The sequence below is a fragment of the Leucoraja erinacea genome, chromosome 7 (genome assembly GCF_028641065.1).
Source record: "Leucoraja erinacea ecotype New England chromosome 7, Leri_hhj_1, whole genome shotgun sequence".
Classification (NCBI taxonomy): Eukaryota; Metazoa; Chordata; class Chondrichthyes; order Rajiformes; family Rajidae; genus Leucoraja; species Leucoraja erinaceus.
The window spans coordinates 53,036,047-53,056,707 of NC_073383.1; the positions used below are offsets into that span (position 1 = coordinate 53,036,047).

The following is a 20,661-nucleotide window of genomic DNA, read 5'->3' on the forward strand; positions in this document are numbered from 1 at the left end:
TTTATAGATACAACGCGGAAACAGGCCCTTCTGCCCACTGAGTGTGCACCGATCAGTGATCCCTGCACACTAACACTATTCTAGGGACAATTTACAGTTTTACCAAGCCAATAAGTCTACATACCTATGTGTCTTTGGAGTGTAGCAGTAAAACGGAGCACCCGGAAAAAACCCACGCAGGCCACGGGGAGAACGTACAAATCCTGTTCAGACAGTACCCGTAGTCAGGATCGAACTTATGTTTCTGCTGCTGTAGGGCAGTAACTCAACCACTGTGTCACCATGCCGCCGAGGAGCATTACTAACATAGACTTTGCCGTTGGCTGATATTTGGGTAATGTTAACTTGAAGGGTACACAATACTACGAGGTTGTTGATGCCTGATCAGTATAAATGTGTTATTTATCTACAGTATATTCTGTCTTTGCTCCCTAAATTAGAGGCAAATTGGATGGGTATTGGGGGTGTATTCAGAGAAAAATAAAAATTGATGACACAAACTGGAAGCAATGCCCAAACCAACAATATGACTAAATAACCATATAACCATATAACCATATAACAATTACAGCACGGAAACAGGCCATCTCGGCCCTACAAGTCCGTGCCGAACAATTATTTTCAATTACAATTATAACAATTATTATAACATTTATAAATGGTATAAAGTAGCCCAAAAAATTTTTTTCAACATTAGTCTTGCAAGAATCTCTATTAAAGGTGATGTTTTTTACCTGCATGTTCAGCTGCAGACCACTGCCTTACAAATGCCAAGTATCAAAGTTCATTTTAGGGGGTGCCAAAGGAGGCAAATCTGATGTTTTACTGCATGGAGGTTTAGTTTAGTTTAGTTTAGTTTACAGTTTAGTTAGATACAGCGTGGAAACAGGCCCTTTGGCCCACCGGGTCCGTACCGATCAGCGATCCCCGCACATTCCTACAACCACTAGGGACCAGTTTTACACTTACCAAGCCAATTAACCTACAAACCTGTATGTCTTTGAAGTGTGGGAGGAAACCGAAGATCTCGGAGAAAACTCATGCGGTCACGGGGAGATGCAGTCAGCACCCGTAGTCGGGATCGAACCCGGGTCTCCAGCACTGCATTTGCTGTAAGGCAGCAACTCTAACGCTGCGCCACTGTGACCGCCCCTAACTACTTTGCAATGGTTCAAGTTGAATAATGACAGGAATGGGTGCCGAATTCTCTTGGAGCATTGAAGCAATGCAAATATTTAGGGGGTGAATAAATTGTTACCTTGGTTCCTGACTCAGTTTTTCTTTCATCTACGATCATTCATAAAGCAGGAAGTAAATAGACAATGGACAATAGACAATAGGTGCAGGAGTAGGCCATTTGGCCCTTCAAGCCAGCATCGCCATTCAATGTGATCATGGCTGATCATCCCAATCAGTACCCTGTTCCTGCCTTCTCCTCATATCCCCTGACTCCGCTATTTTTAAGAGCCCTATCGAGCTCTCTCTTGAAAGCCTCCAGTGAACCCGCCTCCACCGCCCTCTTACCTTATCAGTACAATTTTATAGAATCTTACTGATATAGTTCTATTTGCTTGAAGATTAATTTAAAATATATTTTATATCAAAATAGTTACTAAATACTTGGATAAAGTACGCATGCTGCATTCAACGTTGCCAATTTGTACTTCTGTAATTAGGGGTCTGCGTGGTATTGAACCTGGTTAAGATTGAATATTTGCTGATCATAAATCATGTTACAGAAAAACCACAGCGGATAATGCATCCAATCCAATAAAGATTTAAATTTGCTGACTAAACAACTAGGTTTGCATAGGTGAATACAACTCACAGGTAAAGCTTGAATAAAGCTTCAGAAGTGATAATTTCCTTTATAATTGCAAGCAACATTTTTCTGCAAATTCATGAATAGATTTACACTCTGTCTAAAGGCAGAAACTTCTGGAGGCATTCAGCAGGTCAGTTTGCATGGGTGACAATGGAAAAGAGTCAATGCTTCAGATAGAAAACATCAGAATTGTGAAAATAAGGAAACAAGTTAGTTTTAACTAGCAGGGAGTTTGAGGGTGCGATGGTTGACAATAGACAATAGGTGCAGGAGTAGGCCATTCGGCACTTCGAGCCAGCACTGCCATTCAATGTGATCATGGCTGATCATCCACAATCAGTACCCCGTTCCTGCCTTCTCCCCATATCCCCTGACCACTGTCTTTGAGCTCTATCAAGCTTTCTCTTGAAAGTATCAAGAGAACCGGCCTTCACTGCCCTCTGAGGCAGAGAATTCCACAGACTCACAACTCTTTGTGTGGAAAAGTGTTTCCTCATCTCCGTTCTAAATGGCTTACCCCTTATTCTTAAACTGTGGCCCCTGGTTCTGGACTCCCCCAACATCGGGAACATGTTTCCTGCCTCTAGCATGTCCAAACCCTTAATAATCATATGTTTCAATAAGATATCCTCTCATCCTTCTAAATTCCAAAGTATAAAAGCCCAGCCGCTCCATTCTCTCAGCATATGACAGTTCCGCCATCCCAGGAATTAACCTTGTGAACCAACGCTGCACTCCCTCAATAGAAAGAATGTCCTTCCTCAAATTTGGAGAACAAAACTGCACACAATCTCACCAGGGCCCTGTACAACTGCAGAATGACCTATTTGCTCCTATACTCAACTCCTCTTGATATGAAGGCCATCATGCCATTTGCTTTCTTAACTGCCTGCTGTACCTGCTTGCTTACTTTCATTGACTGATGAACAAGGACCCCCAGATCCCGTTGTACCTCCACTTTTCTCAACTTGACACATTTAAATAATAATTTGCCTTTCTGTTTTTGCTACCAAAGTGGATAATCTCACATTTATCCACATTAAACTGCACCTACCATGCTTCTGCCCACTCACCCAACCTGTCCAAGTCACCATGCATTCTCAAAGCATCCTCCTCACAGTTCACACTGCCACCCAGCTTTGTGTCATCTGCAAATTTGCTAATGTTACTTTTAATCCATCTAAATTATTGAAGTATATTGTAAATAGCTGCGGTCCCAGCATTGAACCTTGCGGTATCGCACTAGTTACTGCCTGCCATTCTGAAAGGGACCCGTCAATTCCTACACTTTGTTTCCTATCTGCCAACTAATTTTCTATACATTCAGCACTCTACCCCCAATACCATGTGCCCGAATTTTGCCAACTAATCTCCTATGTGGGACCTTATCAATTGCTTTCTGAAAGTCCAGGTACACTACATTCACTGGCCCTCCCTTGCCCATTTTCTTAGTTACATCCCCAAAAAATTCCAGAAGATTAGTCAAGCACGATTTCCCCTTCATAAATTCATGCTGACTTGGACCGATCCTGTTACTGCTATCCAAATGTGCTGCTATTTCATCTTTTATGATTGACCAGCATCCTCCCCACCACAAATGTCAGGCTCTGGTCTATAATTCCCTATTTTCTTTCTCCCGCCTTTCTTAAAAAGTAGGATAACATTAGCTATCCTCCAATCCACAGGAACTGATCCTGAAACTATAAAACATTTGAAAATGATCATTAATGCATCCACGATTTCTAGAGTCACTTCCTTAAGTACCCTGAGATGCAGACCATCACGCCCTGGGGATTTATCAGCCTTCAGTCCCATTAGTCTACCAATTCCTGACTAATATGGAAGTCCTTCAGTTCCTCCGTCACCCCAGATCCTCTGGCCACTAGTGCACCAGAAAGATTGTTTGTGTCCTCCTTGGTGAAGACAGGTGCAAAGTACCTGTTCAACTCATGTGCCATTTCCTTGTTCTCCATAATAAATTCACCCTTTTCAGTCTTCAAGGGTCCAAGTTTGGTCTTTACTAATTTTTTCCTCTTCACATACCGAAATAAGCTTTTACTGTCCTCATTTTCTATTCTTGGCTAGCTTACCTTCATCTTTTCTCCCCGTATTGCCTTTTTAGTTATCTTCTGTTCCTCTGTAAACATTACCTAATCCTCTGGCTTCCCGCTCATCTTTGCTATGTTGTACTTCTTCTATTTTATTTTTATACAGTCCCTGACTTACCTTGTAAACCACGGTTGCCCCTTACTCCCCTTGGAATCTTTCTTCCTCTTTGGAATGAACTGATCCTGCACCTTCTACATTATTCCCAGAAATACCTGCCATTGTTGTTCCACTGTCATCCCTGCTAGGGTATCTTTCCAGCCAACTTTGGCCAGATGCTCCTCATGGCTCCACAGTCCCCTTTTGTTCAACTGTAATACTGACACCTCCGAATGACCCTTCTCCCTCTCAAATTGTAGATTAAAACTCATGATATTATGGTCACTGTCTCCTAATGGCTCCTTAACCTCAAGTTCCCTTGTCAAATCCGGTTCATTACATAACACTAAATCCAGAATTGCCTTCTCCCTGGTAGGCTCCAGTACAATCTGCGCAAAGTATCCATCACGGATGCACTCCACAAACTCCCTTGTTTGGGGCCCAGTACCAACCTGATTTTCCCAGTCTACCTGCATGTTGAAATCTCCCATAACAATCACAGTATTACCTTTACGACATACCAATTTTAACTCTTGATTCAACCTGCACCCTATATCCAGGCTACTGTTTGGGGGCCTGCAGATAACTCCCATTAGGGTCATTTTACCCTTACAATTCCTTAGTTCTGTCCATACTGACTCCACATCTCCTGTTTCAATGTTACCCCTTGTAAGGGACTGAATTTCATTTCTCACCAACAGAACTACCCCACCCCCTCTGCCCACATGTCTGTCTTTTCGATAGGATGTCTCCTTGAATATTCCATTCCCAGCCCTAGCCCTCTTGGATCCATGTCTCTGTAATTCCCACAACATCATACTTGCAAATTTCTAACTGAGCCTCAAGCTCGTCCACTTTATTTCTTATACTTTGCGCATTCATATACAAACACTTTGACCTCGGTATTCACCTCCACCCTCACTATGGTCCTTATTGGGCCTGACCTTACTCTCTTATCCCTTCTTGAACTTTCCTTCCCATTAATTTGTGAGTCTTTTGTAAATTTTCCTGTACTCACTTCCTCTTTAACTCCATCTTTATACAAAGGAGATACCTCTGATAGCATGCCAGGATTTATTGTGAGGATGAGTTGTAATTGAAGTTATCTAATCGATAGGACAATGAGGGCTGTTTCTGAAGCACAAAATAAAGTGATATAAAAGCTGTGAAATTCAAAAACAGTGTGAAATGCCAATGGGTTACTGTCTGCTTGTGGAGTGAGAAAAACAGAGCCAATGTTACAAATGGATAACGCTCAACAAAATGAGTCAGTTTTGATTAGTCAGAGAGAGTGACTTAACTGAAGTTATAGAATTCAGTATTAAGTCTGAAAGGCAACAAATAACTTAGACAGAGGATGAGATGACAGTTTAAGAAGATAAGATAGCTTTGCAGGAGATCATAGAGGGGGTGGATTTGGATAGAGAATTAAATTGGTGGCCAATTGGAACAATAGCGTTTGATTGAATGCAGGTGTTCTGTATTGGAAATGTACAAATAGTGTACATTTCCAATTGTGCAAGGTGCATCTTATGCATTGCAAACTCTTTCAGTTTATTTAATGCAACAGCATTGATCATGCTGCGCTGGTTGACCCAGTTTGTTCTTCATTAATAAATATTATAATAAGCCACTCCCTGACACAAAGGGCACTGCTAAAAAAGCAACACAACTCTTATATTGAGATCAGTGACAGGTCTGATTAACTTCCTCTGTAATGCTACTTATCTCCTGCAGTAATTACCTCTTAGGCCTGCACAGGAATCTGCACTATTCATTATATCTTATTGCTGCTATCAAAGCTTATATACATGGAATGTTTCCATAAGCCAAGTTTTGTTTTCCTCGTATTTTATCAAAAATTATTTTAATGACACATTTCTGCACATAACTTTTTTTTCTCATGTATTCTCTATCAAGGTTTGATACATCATGTTCCCTCATTCAACAATAATTTTGGTCTAATACACTAATGGGCTGCACTTGAGGGCAAGGCAAAGTAACTTAATAAGTTTATTAAAGGAATCTGATTATTCCCTAAAGTGTAAAATATTAGCTGAATAACCAAAGTGTTCAATCACACAGATATAATCTCCTTGTTTGTTCGATTAAATAAAACCTCAACATTAAATTTGAGAATGAGATGTAGGGCCAAGAGGAGCACATTCTATTCTATTAAAATGAAGTAGCAACCATCTTTGGAATACAGTTTAACCAGGCTATTCCTGGCCTGAACATGCACTATGGCAGTTGCTCTGACCAACATCAATGCCTGAGGTAATGACATAGAGCTCTTGTTAACTTCCAAATGATAGTCTTCCCTGATGATGGGGACCAATCAACTTTGATGGCACTGGCTGACAGCAGTGATGGCAATAATGATAAGTGCCCACCATTCTTGGATCAACAGCAGTTCTATTTTTGTTGGGTCAAAGCAGCTGTATTTAATTATAATACACCATCACATTTTGAAACAAGTAGGTTTTTTTTTCTAAAGCAGCTTAAGATATGTTGGCCCAATTAAGCAAAACAAAAGAAAGCTAATTTCTATTAAAGCTTCGGCCAAAATAACGTTTTTAGAACCAAAGGTACTTGTGCCAAGGATTTTTAAATGAAATTGGGAGTGTATTTTTTTCAATTTTCCTATAAACTGCCAGGCTGATTGATTAATGATTTGGATTCTCAATACATTTAATGGAACATCTTTTAATCAATTTGACTGCTTAGTACAATAAATAAGTCAAAGAAAAATATAATATAGAATTTGTAACTGATCAAGCCAAGTTAATGGTGAAGTTACTACTACAGATAAGACTAAATGCCAAAAATTGTAACATCTATTTGTTACAATGCCAGGGATAGATGTGAGTTTGCCACAGTGTTCGATGGAATTCCATGAATGAAACAACATATTCAATAGTCTGGCTTCAGGGGACTGCATCCTAGTCACAAGCATAATCTGTGACACAAGCCAGTTTCACTACAGAGTTCAGTAAGGTCCCTTCTGAGAAATACTAGAGATGTGGTTGCTGCTGTGAAGAGGGGATGAATTAAAACGTTTCATCTTTCTAGATCAGTTCAGCTTTTTACTAGATATACACTGTGGAATGTCAAGTATTTTTGTAAATGAAACCCATTTAATGCAGTTGAAGAGTAGGATAAAAGTGTATAATACAACTTACTGATGAACTCCACCATCACACAGTGGATTATTAAATAATGTTGGCAGAATTAAAAGGAGCAAATTATCCAATCAGCTAGCAAAATAAAAAATTAATACATTGTTTACCTGGAGTTAAAAGAATGACCGAAATAGTGATGAGAGAGCACACCGCAAGGATCACGAGCAGTGCAATAGCAATTCCCTTCCAGTTTCTCTGGGGAGGGCTTGCACCTCCTATCTCCTACAAAGGCAGAAATAATAGGTTTCAGTGCTGAAATTCCATAATCATAACAAATTATTCATAATGTGAAAAACATAGTCATTAAGAATTCATTGCAAAGCTGATCATCAATGTGATTTCCATCATTTAATTACTCAAATTTGCACACACTTTAGGGCAAGCTAAAATTGAAATGTCTGCTTGCTTTTCACAACTGTGTTGCTTCTTTAAGTACTAAATTATAATAATAATTAGATTTTATTTTGCCTTTAAGCTATACATGCTTATTACTGGTGATGAATCCATTCTAACAGATGTGAGCATATATGAAAGAAAATGATTTAAAATGTTTTTTTGTCGAGTTTGAATAGCCAACAGGGAGATGCACTATATCAAAGGTCAGAGAAGGTTTACAGAACCTGCTTCACTCTCTGGAGCTATGTATCTATAAATATACTCTAGATCTCATAATAGCCAATTGTGGTTCAATAATAGCACAGGGGACTTGATGAGATGTTTATGGCAGAGTACCTACACTTAAGAGTTGTGGCAAAAAATTCATTGGATTATAGCATTACAGAGAAACGCGATGCAAGATAAATGCAGAACCAGTGCATACAGAAAAAAAACCTTGAATAAGCTTGTGTTCCGTTCAACATCATTTTAATTGGGTTTTTAAATGTTTATATCCTTTTCTAAAAAAGCTGTCAGCTTCCAAATTAAAGATGGCATCAAAGAATTTTGAATGCCGTAATCTGCAATAATAAGGGGGAATGCTGGAAATGCTCAGCAGATCATGTGTAAATTTACGATAGAACAACGAATGTTAAGATTTTGGATCATGACCCTCATCAGTGTTGAAGCACAAATCAGTGTCAACTTTATTTCTCTCTTCATAAATGCTCCAATGCAGTTTTAACCATTTCCTGTCTTTATTACAAAGGGTAAACACTTTACACCATAAATATTCTAAATTGTTTGATCAACATTGAAGGACATTAAGGCATAGCATTTCTTAAATAAATCACGTCATACTGCCTGCATAATTCTGTCCAATCTTACAGCCTTCTCTCAAAACATTTCCATCTCTCAAAGCACCACGACTTTCATTGTTATCGTATATTCCAGTAATATCACTCAACAATGACGAACACCCAAAGAAATCCAAGCAACAATATATTTTTATTACCCATGTAGCACGTTATGAAATGCCTCAAGGTAATACACAGGAGAGCTGTACAACAACAATTGATATCAAGCCAAATTTATCAATTGTACGTCATTAAACTGCCCAAGTCCAATCAGGTCACATCCACCTACAAATGTATATTTGCTGTACTAGGTTATTTAAATACTGTAGTACTAATCCAAAACAATGAATTATACATTTAGTGCGAAAGTTTAATACACTGCAGAAAGATATGTAAGGAATTTTAAAGAAAATTAAGAGAGAGAAAAACAGGGAATTATAGACCAGTTAGCCTGGTCTATAGTATCTTCCCCATCAGTGGTGGGGAAGATGCTGAAGTCAATTATAAAAGATGAAATAGCGGCACATTTGGATAGCAGTAACAGGATTAATCCGAGTCAGCATGGATCTACGAAGAGGAAATCATGCTTAACTGATCTTCTGGAATTTTTTGAGGATGTAACTAGAAAAATGACAAGGGAGAGCCAATGGATGTAATGTACCTGGACATTCAGAAAGCATTTGATAAGGTCCCACATAGCAGAATATAGGGCAAAATTAGAGCACATGGTATTAGGGGTAGGGTGCTGACATGGATAGAAAATTGGTTGGCAGACAGGAAACAAAGAGTAGGGATTAACAGGTCCCTTTCAGAATGGCAGGCAGTGACTAGTGGGGTACCACAAGGCTCGGTGCTGGGACCTCAACTATTTACAATATACATTAATAATTTTTATAGATGAAGGGATTAAAAGTAACATTAGCAGGTTTGCAGATGACACAAAGCTGGGTGGCTGTGTGAACTGTGAGAAGGATGCTTTGAGGATGCGGGGTGACTTGGACTGGTTGGGGGAGTGGGCAGATGCATGGCAGATGCAGTTTAATGTGGATAAATGTGAGGTTATCCACTTTGGTGGAAAAAAAGAAAGGCAGATTATTATCTAAGTGGTGTCAAGTTGGGAAAAGGGGAAGTACAATGGGATCTTGGGGTCCCTATTCATCGGTCATTGAAAGTCAGCATGCAGGTACAGCAGGCAGTGAAGAAAGCGAATGGCATGTTGGCCTTCATAACAAGAGGAGTTGAGTATAAGAGCAAAGATGTCCTTCTGCAGTTGGAAAGGGCGGTAGTGAGACCACACCTGGTGTATTGTGTGCAGTTCTGGTCTCCAAATTTGAGGAAGAACATTCTTGCTATTGAGGGAGTGCAGCGTAGGTTCACAAGCTTAATTCTCGGGATGGCGGGACCGTCGTATGTTGATAGAATGGAGCGGCTAGGCTTGTATACTCTGAAATTTAGAACGATGAGAGAGGATCTTATTGAAGCAAATAAGATTATTAAAGGTTTGAACACGCTAGAGGCAGGAAACATGTTCCCGATCCAGAGAACCGGCCTCCATTGCCATATGAGGCAGAGAATTCCACAGACTCACAACTCTTTGTGCGAAAAAGTGTTTCCTCATCTCTGTTTTAAATGCCTTACCCCTTATACTTAAACTATGGCCCCTGGTTCTGGACTCCCCCAACATAGGGAACATGTTTCCTGCCTCTAGCGTTTACACACCTTTAATAGTCCCGCCATCCCGGGGATTAATCTTGTGAACCTTGTGAACCTACGCTGCACTCCCACAATAGCAAGAATGTCCTTCCTCAAATTAGGGGACCTAAACTGCACACAATACTCCAGGTGTGGTCTCATTAGGGCCCTGTACAACTGCAGAAGCACCTCTTTGCTCCTATACTCAACTGCTCTTGTTATGAAGGCCAACACGCCATTCGCTTTCTTCACTGCCTGCTATACCTGCTTGCTTACTTTCATTGACTGATGAACAAGGACCCCCAGAACCCGTTGTACTTCCCCTTTTCTCAACTTGACATCATTTAGATAATAATCTGCCTTCCTGTTTTTGCTACCAAGGTGGATAACCTCACATTTATCCACATTAAACTGAATCTGCCATGCATCTGTCCACTCACCCAACCTGTCCAAGTCACCCTCCATTCTCATAGCATCATCCTCACAGTTCACACTGCCATCCAGCTTTGTGTCATCTGCAAATTTGTTAAAGAGTCCAGAACCAGGGGCATAGTTTAAGAATAAGGGGCAAGCCATTTAGAACGGAGATGAGGAAATACTTTTCCACACAGAGAGTTGTGAGTCTGTGGAATTCTCTGCCTCAGAGGGCGGTAGAGGTCGTTTCTCCAGATGCTTTCAAGAGAGAGTCAGATAGAGCTCTTAAAGATAGCGGAGTCAAGGGATATGGGGAGAAGGCAGGAACGGGGTATTGATTGTGGATGATCACCCATGATCACATTAAATGGCGGTGCTGGCTCAAAGGGCCGAATGGCCTATTCCTGCACGTATTGTCTATTGTCCAATACTGCTGATTTAGTAAAGGAATGAATCCACTAGGTATTGTAAGGGATATAGGTTAAATGCAGCCAACGGGACTAGCATAGATGGGACATCTTGGTCAATAGACAATAGATAATAGGTGCAGGAGTAGGCCATTCGGCCCTTCGAGCCAGCACTGCCATTCACTGTGATCATGGCTGATCATCTGTATGGATGAGCTGGGCTGAAGGGCCTGTTACTGCTGCACCTATCTTTCTATGTACTAAGCACACTGGAAGTACATCAAAATTCGTAACCATTTTGTGAAGGGTATAAGTTAATATCTTTCAGTCAGCTGAGCATCAGACAGACACATGAACCCAGCATCAAGCAAAATAAAATGAAAATGAAGCAACCGAAAAATCCATCCTGTAGAAGATTTAATTTACCCAAAATTTAATTTTCTCTCCATTCACATACGTAAGCTGAAGTTGAACTAAAATTAATGAAACATCACAGAGGTATTATTTTCCATTAAAATACACTGATATTCCACGTACATAATAAAGAAAATGATTCAATGAATTCATGAATAACTCTGTAAATATAGTCCGCAGCTGTACTGCCTCACTAATGTGAAGGTTTAATGCAAGATGGCAAATTTACACAGAGAATTACCATTATAAATTTGGAAAGAAAATAATGCAAAAATCAGGTAGTCAAGATCAGCTAAAGCTCAATTCCTGGTTAAAGAAATGGCCAGGAATTTAACAAAATAATTTGGTGCAAGGTTTTCTGTGAATTTCCACAATTGCTTCATGTAATACAGTTTGCTGTCCAGATACAATTTTACATAAGATTCCCAAAATAAATAAATGTGTAGAACCGTAAGAGCCATATAATGAGACTAATTGATTAGCTCTATCAACAAGCTGGTTAAAACAAAATAGCTGGAGCTATCTCCTTATGTGCTGTATGAATCCTGTTCTAAAGATGACCATTTTCTAAACAGATCTGAATAATAACTAATCACTTCCTTGACTAATTTTGTTATACTCCCTGAAACTATTTACTTGCTCTTCAAAATTTGATTCAAAGTAACTATTCAAAATGCAAATATCCTTAATGTACTTTATACTAGCTTAACCTTGTATTTATGCTGTCTTCAACATTACTGGAACCAATTGCCTTGAACATCATTAAATTAATCTGTGCAATTGATCAATGGTTTCCAGCATGCTTCACCAACTTGGTTTCAAAGCATGATCAACAGAATAAATTAAGTCCTACTTGTGTTCCAAATTATACTAAGGGGTTCTCAGATGTATTATTATTACTGCAGTTTAAATACATAACTTCCAAAGCTATATACATACTTTATATAATGTAGAATTAAAAATTTGTCAATAATTTGTTCATCCTACTATGAGATTATCAGAAAGCAAAACTTCTCGGAGATCAGTTAAAGCTCATTTGTATTAGGATTTCCTGCAAGCCTGTGCAAAAGGCATGGATCATTAATGTAGAGTCAGGAGCAGAGACTACCAACATTAAAAGTTCTTCCTCATTGGTTCAATTTTGAAGGACAGAACATCTCCAAAACAAAATGTTGAGTCCCAAGCTAAGGAAATGATCGGTGTTTGCAAAGGAATAATGGCATTGTGCTTCAAGAAATGTACAGATAAGAATTCAAGGACAACATGGCAAGGGTCAGCGTCGAAATATCAGGCGGATGCTGAAATGTGAGCTAGTTTTGGGTAATCCGATACCCAAAACACCAAACGCCGGCATTAAGGGGGTAGTGGTGGGGGGGTGTCACAAGAACCCGAGTTTCAGGGTGTTGTTTAAAAACATGCTTCATACTATTATATTGTGCTGAATTACCATCCCATCTTAAACAATGTTCAAATAAAGAAAACATGAACACTAAGGTAAACCTGTACCGACAATGTTTGAATTTTACTTCGGAGTCACGTGAGTGATTACGTGAAGAACACGTCCAGCACGCATGCGCGACATGAGCGTTCACGCAGTGCAACAGCAACGAACGGGAGTACGGGCGCTCCCGCTACAAGCTGAAAGAACGGACCGTTAGGTAAGTACTTACCCACAGGTTTGAGTTGCCAAACTTTGCTCTTCTTTGTGCTCCAGGGGAAAATTGGAGAGAGCAAAGCAGCACCGAGTAAAACAGCCCCGTTCGACTCCAGGGAAGGAGCGTCCCATCAGTGGAGGGGGCGAGAGGCGGCACCTGGACCGTACACACTGCGGTCCACAGACACGGGTACCAAGCCGAAGCCCAGTCCGCTAGAGCTGCCTGACCAACAGCAGCGGACTGGAGGGAAATCAACATCAAACCGGCCGGTAATCCCTGCAACTCCGACAAGGAGACTCGCCGCCCGAGAACAGGCAGCCGCTTGAGCAAAGTTAGTAACCAATCGTCAGGCTGGAGACAGACGCATGGAAGACGGACAGTCCGGCTCATTCAGAACTACAGCCCGAAAGCGAGAAAGTGTCTGTCTCCAAGCCTTAGACAAAGGTCATGGAGCAAAAAACTTCAGCGAGATTTGCCTCGGGAGCTGGGGCAAGCTCCCCAAGGAAGCATAAACACTCCCGCTCCAGTGCACTAACAGCACTGGCCATTTCCCTCATCAGAGGAGATCGATGGCGACCAGGGCTGGGCTGGTCAAGAAGAGGGGTCACTGGCTGAACAACATCGGGAGTATGCTTGAGTATGCTTCCAGGACCAGGAAGAGCTGCTGGGTGTGAGTACCGCTACGTGGCTACACCACGAGCGAGATGGCCGTTACAGCCTAAGCTGGCGGCCAGCTTACTACCTGTCTTTTCTAAAAACCTCTCCAAGACAGGTAGTCATGAGGCGTTGGACTTTATCACGCCTCCCCAAAATTACATCTGCTCGAAGTGCCCACCATTGTTGGGGGTACATTGAGCAGGGCTTTTAAAAAAACCCAAAATCTTAATTTGCAATATTGATACCCCTGACGTCGGCTATCATTTCGCATGCTCATTCCAGAGGGGCAGGGTAGTATGGCAAAACACCTGACCCTACTGTTCAACACAGTATGCGATCCGCAACCTCTCGAAGGAAGTCATAGAACCTGCCCTCAACCTAAAAAATCAAAGGACTGTGAGAACGCCGACCTCACAACCACAGATCCTGCTATCTGGCAAAGTTAACAAACCAAGCCTAAAAACTGGACAAAGTGTCCAAGATATTCGGCATCATGAGGGCAGGACCTGGAATGAGCAAACCACACAAAAACAGCAGTACCTCCATGCATCCACCAGTAGGCGTCTACTTATGGTACTGGTGAAAGCTCGGGGCCCGCATGCCAGTCCCCGCAAGCCTTTTCAGGCCAGGCCCAAAGCGGGCTCCATGGAAAATGCGCCACCCCCCAACAACACCATCCCGACAAACAAGCAACCAGAAACCAAAGAAATGAGAACACTACAGGTGCACAACCTTTTATCCGAAGTTCCAAATAATGAAAACCTCCGAATAGCGACATTTTTTCAGTCCTTGAAGAAAGGTCCTTGAAAACGTTCACCGAGGGCGGCCCGCAGAGGTGACAGCGGAACCTCCGGTCGGTCCTCGAAGAAAGGGGAACTAAATCCCCATTCATAAAAGAGAAGGTGAGGGTATATTGCGCGGGAGGGTTAATAATTGACAATCTGCTGCTGCCTGCCCGCTCAGTTAAAAAATTCCCACGGTAGACTCAAGATACACAGTGGATCGTGAGTCTTGCATGAGAACTTTTTAACTCAGCGGGCAGGCAGCAGCAAATTGTCGCTCCCTTAAGTTTCACCCCACCTACACCCCTCTGCTTCCAGGCCATGTGTGTGACCCCTTCCCTCCCCTCTCCAGCTCCCCGCCCATTGCATCGGCGCGGGGGCTTTGCACTGTCTTCACGTCGGAGCTAGTGCCAATCACCGGAGACGTCAGGACCAACGGGACACCGGCCCCCAGGCCCACTGCAAGCACGGAGATCCCAGAGATCCAAAACCAGCAGCAGCCCAGCCCCGTTCCAATTCCAGAGGAACACGCTCCCCGTAGGGACCGAAGCTGATGGTGTGCAAGGTAGTCTTGGCCTTGAGGTTGCGGATGAGGGGGCGCAGCTCGGGCTGTGATGTCTCCGGCCACCCCCTGTAAAGGAGCTGAGGCTGGGAACTGTGGAGTTGTTTGCAGTTGCAGAGGGAGGGGGCAAGGGCGGTACAGTTCCCAGTCTCAGCTCCAGTCCAGGGGAGTGACCAGAGATGTCAGGACCAACGGGACACTGACTGCAAGCACGGAGATCCCAGAGACTCACAGCCAGCAGCAACTCTAGCCCAGCCCTGCTCCAACTCCAGAGGAACCCGCGTTGCGGATGAGGGGGCGCAGCTCGAGTTGTGGGCGAACTGCAACTTGTCGCTGTAGCGGCGCATCAGGGAGCGGGTTCCTGTTGGTCCTGACGTCTCCGGCCATCCCCCTGGACAGGAGCTGAGAGACGTCAGGACCAACAGAAGCCGCTCCCCGATGCGCCGCTACAGCGACAAGTGGCAGTTCGCCCACAGCCCGAGCTGCGCCCCCTCATCGGGACACCGACCCCCAGGCCCACTGCAAGCACGGAGATCCCAGAGACTCACAGCCAGCAACAACTCTAGCCCAGCCCCGCTCCAACTCCAGAGGAACCCGGGTTGCGGATGAGGGGGCACAGCTCGGGCTGTGGGCGAACTGCCACTTGTCGCCGTAGCGGCGCATCGGGCAGCGGATTCCTCTGGAGTTGGAGGGACAGGGAGACACAGCGGCTTTTGAGAATGGTGGGCAATCACTTCCAAAGTTCTGCCCACACAGTCAGTACACCTCTCCTACACTTGTCTCCCGCACTAAGATTATCTCGCAGAGAATGATCCCAGCCTAACCCTCCCTATTCTCTCCTATTCTGCAAGAAAAAACTACATTGAAGACTCAAACTCGCGATCGAGTAACTGCCGGGATTGAGGCGCAAACTCGCGACCTTGCGGATATGAGCCGAGTACTCTACCACTGAGCCAGCCGTTAAAATCTACGCTAAAAATCTTCCATTCCGAAAGCCGAAAAATTCTGAATTACGAAAAGTGTCTGGTCCCAAGGCTTTTGGATAAAAGGTTGTGCACCTGTACTAAACAACAGTGGAGGTAGGTGAGTATGGTTCCTACCATCACATAAAAGGTGAAGGGGTTGTGCTAACAGGGGGGTAAACCACACCTGGTTTTGGAAGCATGAAGAACTATCACACTCAGTAGTTATACCAAAAATATTCAAGGACAAAAATTGAATTAAGAAAACTTGCCACCAGTTCAGCATGCACCCCAAAGGGGTTTTTCTCTCCCACTAAAAAGGAAACATGAGGGACAAGCTGAACTGGAGAAGACATACAAAGGGGTCATAAAGAAGTCTTAATATGAACCTTTGGAACCATATTAAAATTTACCAAAAAACCCAAAGATGGTGAATATCGTACCATCATTGACTTGAGCACTTGAATATTTTCACCAGGTATACACACTTTAATGGAAAACGTTGTAACTGCCAAACGTGGATTACCTTAGGATACTTTATGGTAGGCATTGACTTAAAAGATGCATACTATTCAGTGCCCATTCATAAAATCTTCGGAGATACCAAAAATTTACCTGGATGGGGTAACTATGGCAGTATAAATCATTGACTAATGATCCAAATGTGAGCCAAAACTGTTTTCCAAGATATTCAAACCAGCCCTGACACTATTAAAGAAACATATTGTCATGGCATGTCTTGATGATATCTAACGACAGACAAAACCATGGAAATAGCTAAATCAGCAGCATTAGCTACTAAAAACTTATTTAGCCTGGGCTCTGTCATACTATCCAGATAAATTTACATTGACACCATCCACAACTATGGACTATCTGGTATTCAATTAACTCAATCCACTTGTCTATAACGTTGCCAAAAGAAGAGTCAGCGTATCTGGCACAAACCTGTAACAAATTAATGGTTAACAATCAACCAACCATTCGGCAAAGTGGCAAGAGTAATTGGGAAATTAGTAGCAGCATTACCAGCTACTTAACTTGAACCTTTCCATTAGAGCTAAGGTGCTAGTGTTTAAACAAAATAACCCATATAATGGACCAATCTGGAGTCATCATCACTACAGACACTGGGCATAAAACCTAGTTGGAAATGTTGGTGCGTTCTATGGGTTAAAAGCATATTGTTCAATAGTGCACCATTCTGCATCTTCGTTATAAATTGATAATATCACGTGGTGGCATATACTAAACCACATGGACGGGATAAAATCGATATCATGTGACAATTTGTTTAACAATTTGGTAATGGTATGTCGTCAAACATATTTGACTATCAGCAACCTACCTACCAGGCGAGCTAAATACTGTGGCAGACATATTAAACCAAAGTATTTGCTTAAATTACAAAGCAAAATGGAACACCAGATATCGATTTCTTTGCATTCCGATTGAATCACCACGCACCGATGTATATCGCATGGGAACCAGACCTTGAGGCAGCGGCAATGGATACATTCCCGCTGAACTGAGGGGGTCTAATCTTTATGTTTTCTCCCCTATTTCTACCTCATCAGTCAGGTACTACGGCCTCATCAGTCAGGTACTACGCAAAATACAGATGGACTCTGCTTCAGGTATTTTGATAGTACCCGACTGGCCTACACAGCCATGGTTGCCAGTGGTCCTCAACATGGTCATTGAAACCCCATGACTTTCTCAATAGCCCAGACTTATTAAACTCACCCGGTATCAGGCATAAGCCACCCATGCCACGATAAATCAACTACTGGGTTGCAGAATTTGAAAAGACCACTGCTGGGCCTGGGATTGTCAGACAGCACTATCAATATGATAACAGCATCCCATCGCATGCCCACAAAGAAACAATACTTGGCAAACATCAAGAAGTGGGAAAGATACTGTTCAAATCCAGGAACTACATATTCAACTACTACAATAACCAATGTACTGGAGTTCCTGGCAGGCCTTCACCACAATGAAGGACTCAGCTACAGCACCATTAACACAGCCAGAAGTGCTCTGTCAGCCTACTTAACTCAGGCACAAGGCCAACAGGCCATAGGATACCACCCGCTGGTGATCAAACTCAAGAGAAGCATATTCAACTCTAATCCCCCCTAGGTACACCCAAATCTGGGATGTCAGTGTGGTCCTGACATACCTAAGGGGATGGTCACCAGCCAGGTTCTTCACCCTGGAACAGCTAACCCTGAGGACGGTCATGCTGATGGCACTTATCTCAGCACCAAGAGTCCAGTCCCTCCATCTACTACGATTGGACAATATGGTCATAATACCAGACCGTGTCTCATTTACCATTCAGGGGCTGGTCAAACAGAGCAGACCAGGAACATCAGGTCCAGTCATGGAATCCCGGGCATCCCCACCTGAACCATGGTTATGTGTCATGACCTACATTGAATTACATCGACACAACAAGAAATCCCCGAGGGAGAGAAAAAGCCTTATGGGTCAGCCAATAGAAACCTTATGGTCAGGTGACGAGCCAAACTATCTCAAGATGGCTCAAGCAGGTACTGGGAGTTGCTGGAGTAAATACTAACATGTATAAATCTCACTCCACCAGGGCAGCATCCACATCGGCGGCTAAGAGGATGGACGTGCCTATGGACCACATCCTGTCTACAGCGTCTATGTCTATGGAGAAAACGTTCCAAACTTTTTATAACAAGCCGCTGGCAGAACCTGTATCGTTTGCAGAAAAAGTATTAGAATCTGCAAATATATAATTTAAGCCCGGGGGAGCATTTTTGGTTTTGTTATTGTTTACTAAACACCATTATTGTTTCACAAACAGATTCATGGTTGATTACGATAACATACTTCCTCCCTCGAATGACTTCGGCAGCGAGTGAAGTATGAACTGTTACACGGTTTGAAATCACAGAGCTTTAAAATCTTCACGTAGTCATTCACGTGACTCCGAAGTAAAATAGTAAGATTAAACGAGAACCTACCAGTTCGAAGTTTGATCTGTATTTTATGAGGAATTACGATGAAGGATTACGTGCCCTCCGCTCCCACCCTCAATTATAGAGATCAACTGGTATTTAAGTTCTCCTTTTCTTCACTATGTTTATTTCAATTATTGTGTCTTCTGTGATTTCACACCGCTGCTTTGAAGTATGCGTGCTGGATGGGTTCTTCACGCAATCCCTCATCGTAACTCCTCTAAAAATACAGATCAAACTTCGAACTGGTAAGTTCTTGTTTAATCTTACTATTAACCATCATGTGCAGAGCTACATTGCTTTATGTTTTAGCATAGCACAGTAAGACAGTGCACAGTAAATATTCTTGCACTTTATAATTCATGACACTCAATTATCAGATCAGAAAAATGTAAAACTCAGTAAGGCGACATATACTGAAGAAAACCTAGTAGAAGATTAATTATTATTCCAGCATTAGCATTGGTGTAAACTGGTATTAATTTCACATCAATGTAAAAAAAAGGCATAGAGTGCCTGGCCCATCAAATTACTCCAGCACGTTGCACTTCTTTTTGCATGTGAAAACTAAATTGGATTCGAAGTCCCTATTGTGATAGTTTTACTCAATGATAACACAGGAGCCCGAGGGTCATAAACCACTGGATGCTGACCCATGACAAGAATATTATCTACAAGTAATTAAACTTAAACATGTAGAATAGAAAACCTCTGTTAGAGACTCACAGAGATGTACAGCACAGAAACAGGCTAGTCAGCCATCATGCCAATGCTAGCATTTGTACCCAACTACACTTCCATGACAGGAGCACAGGTTATTTGTTTGTTAGTTGCCAAAAAGTGTTTACCTTATGAGGAAAAAAGCCTCGGAAAAAAATAAATCAAAAACATTGTAGATACTGTAGAGTGCGATCTCTCTCTCTGTTCTGATGATGGGTCCTGGACCTGAAACGTTAACTGTTTCTATTTCCACAGATGCTTACAGATCCATTTTGGAGTGTTCCCAGCTTTTCCTGTTTTTATCTTAAGGGTATAGCCTGTCCGTACGACACATTTATTTTATAATTATTATTTATTTTATATACCAAAGCAGCTATTGTTTCATACAGTCGCATAGCACAGAAATGGGTTATTTGGCCCACCATGTCCATGCCAACTTTTTTGCCCATCTATGTTAGTCCCAGTAATTCAGGCTGTGTTTTACTTGTATTTATTATAAACTCAGGAAAGATGTGGTAGGCAATTTTGTTTGACATGGAGACTTTCTTTGATAATCCTTATGCAGAGTTTTATGGTATTAACTTTTAATTAACAGAGGCGCCAATTATGCATTTTATTTAAGTACATGAAGATTTTTTTTCACCCACAGTTCTAGGTGCATCACAGGTACCAGAGTTTGGTTTCAGGGAGACACATGAAATTGCAGATGCTACTTTGCGAAAAAAAGACAAAGTGCTGGAGTAACTCATCAGGAGAATCAACATCTCTGGAGAACAAGGATAGATGATGTTCTGGGTTGGGACCCTTCTTCAGACTGATGATTGTGGTGGAGGAGAAAGCTGGAAGAGGTGGGGGCAGTATTTTTTGTGATAGGTAGATGGTTGGTTGGTCAAAGACCAGAAATGGTGAGACAAAATGTGTGATACAAGCAGAGAAGAGGTGCAAATTGTGAAGCC

General features: G+C 42.2%; 1 protein-coding gene across 1 annotated transcript in view; it reads right to left on the reverse strand.

Moving 5' to 3' along the window:
* The window catches only part of LOC129699148 (inactive dipeptidyl peptidase 10-like), a 657,345-nt gene that overhangs the window by 487,259 nt on the left and 149,425 nt on the right, over positions 1-20,661 (reverse strand). Inside the window, exon 2 of the mRNA XM_055638816.1 lies at positions 7,320-7,434. Within this exon, the coding sequence (XP_055494791.1) occupies positions 7,320-7,434 (115 nt within the window). The remainder of the gene's footprint in view (positions 1-7,319; positions 7,435-20,661) is intronic.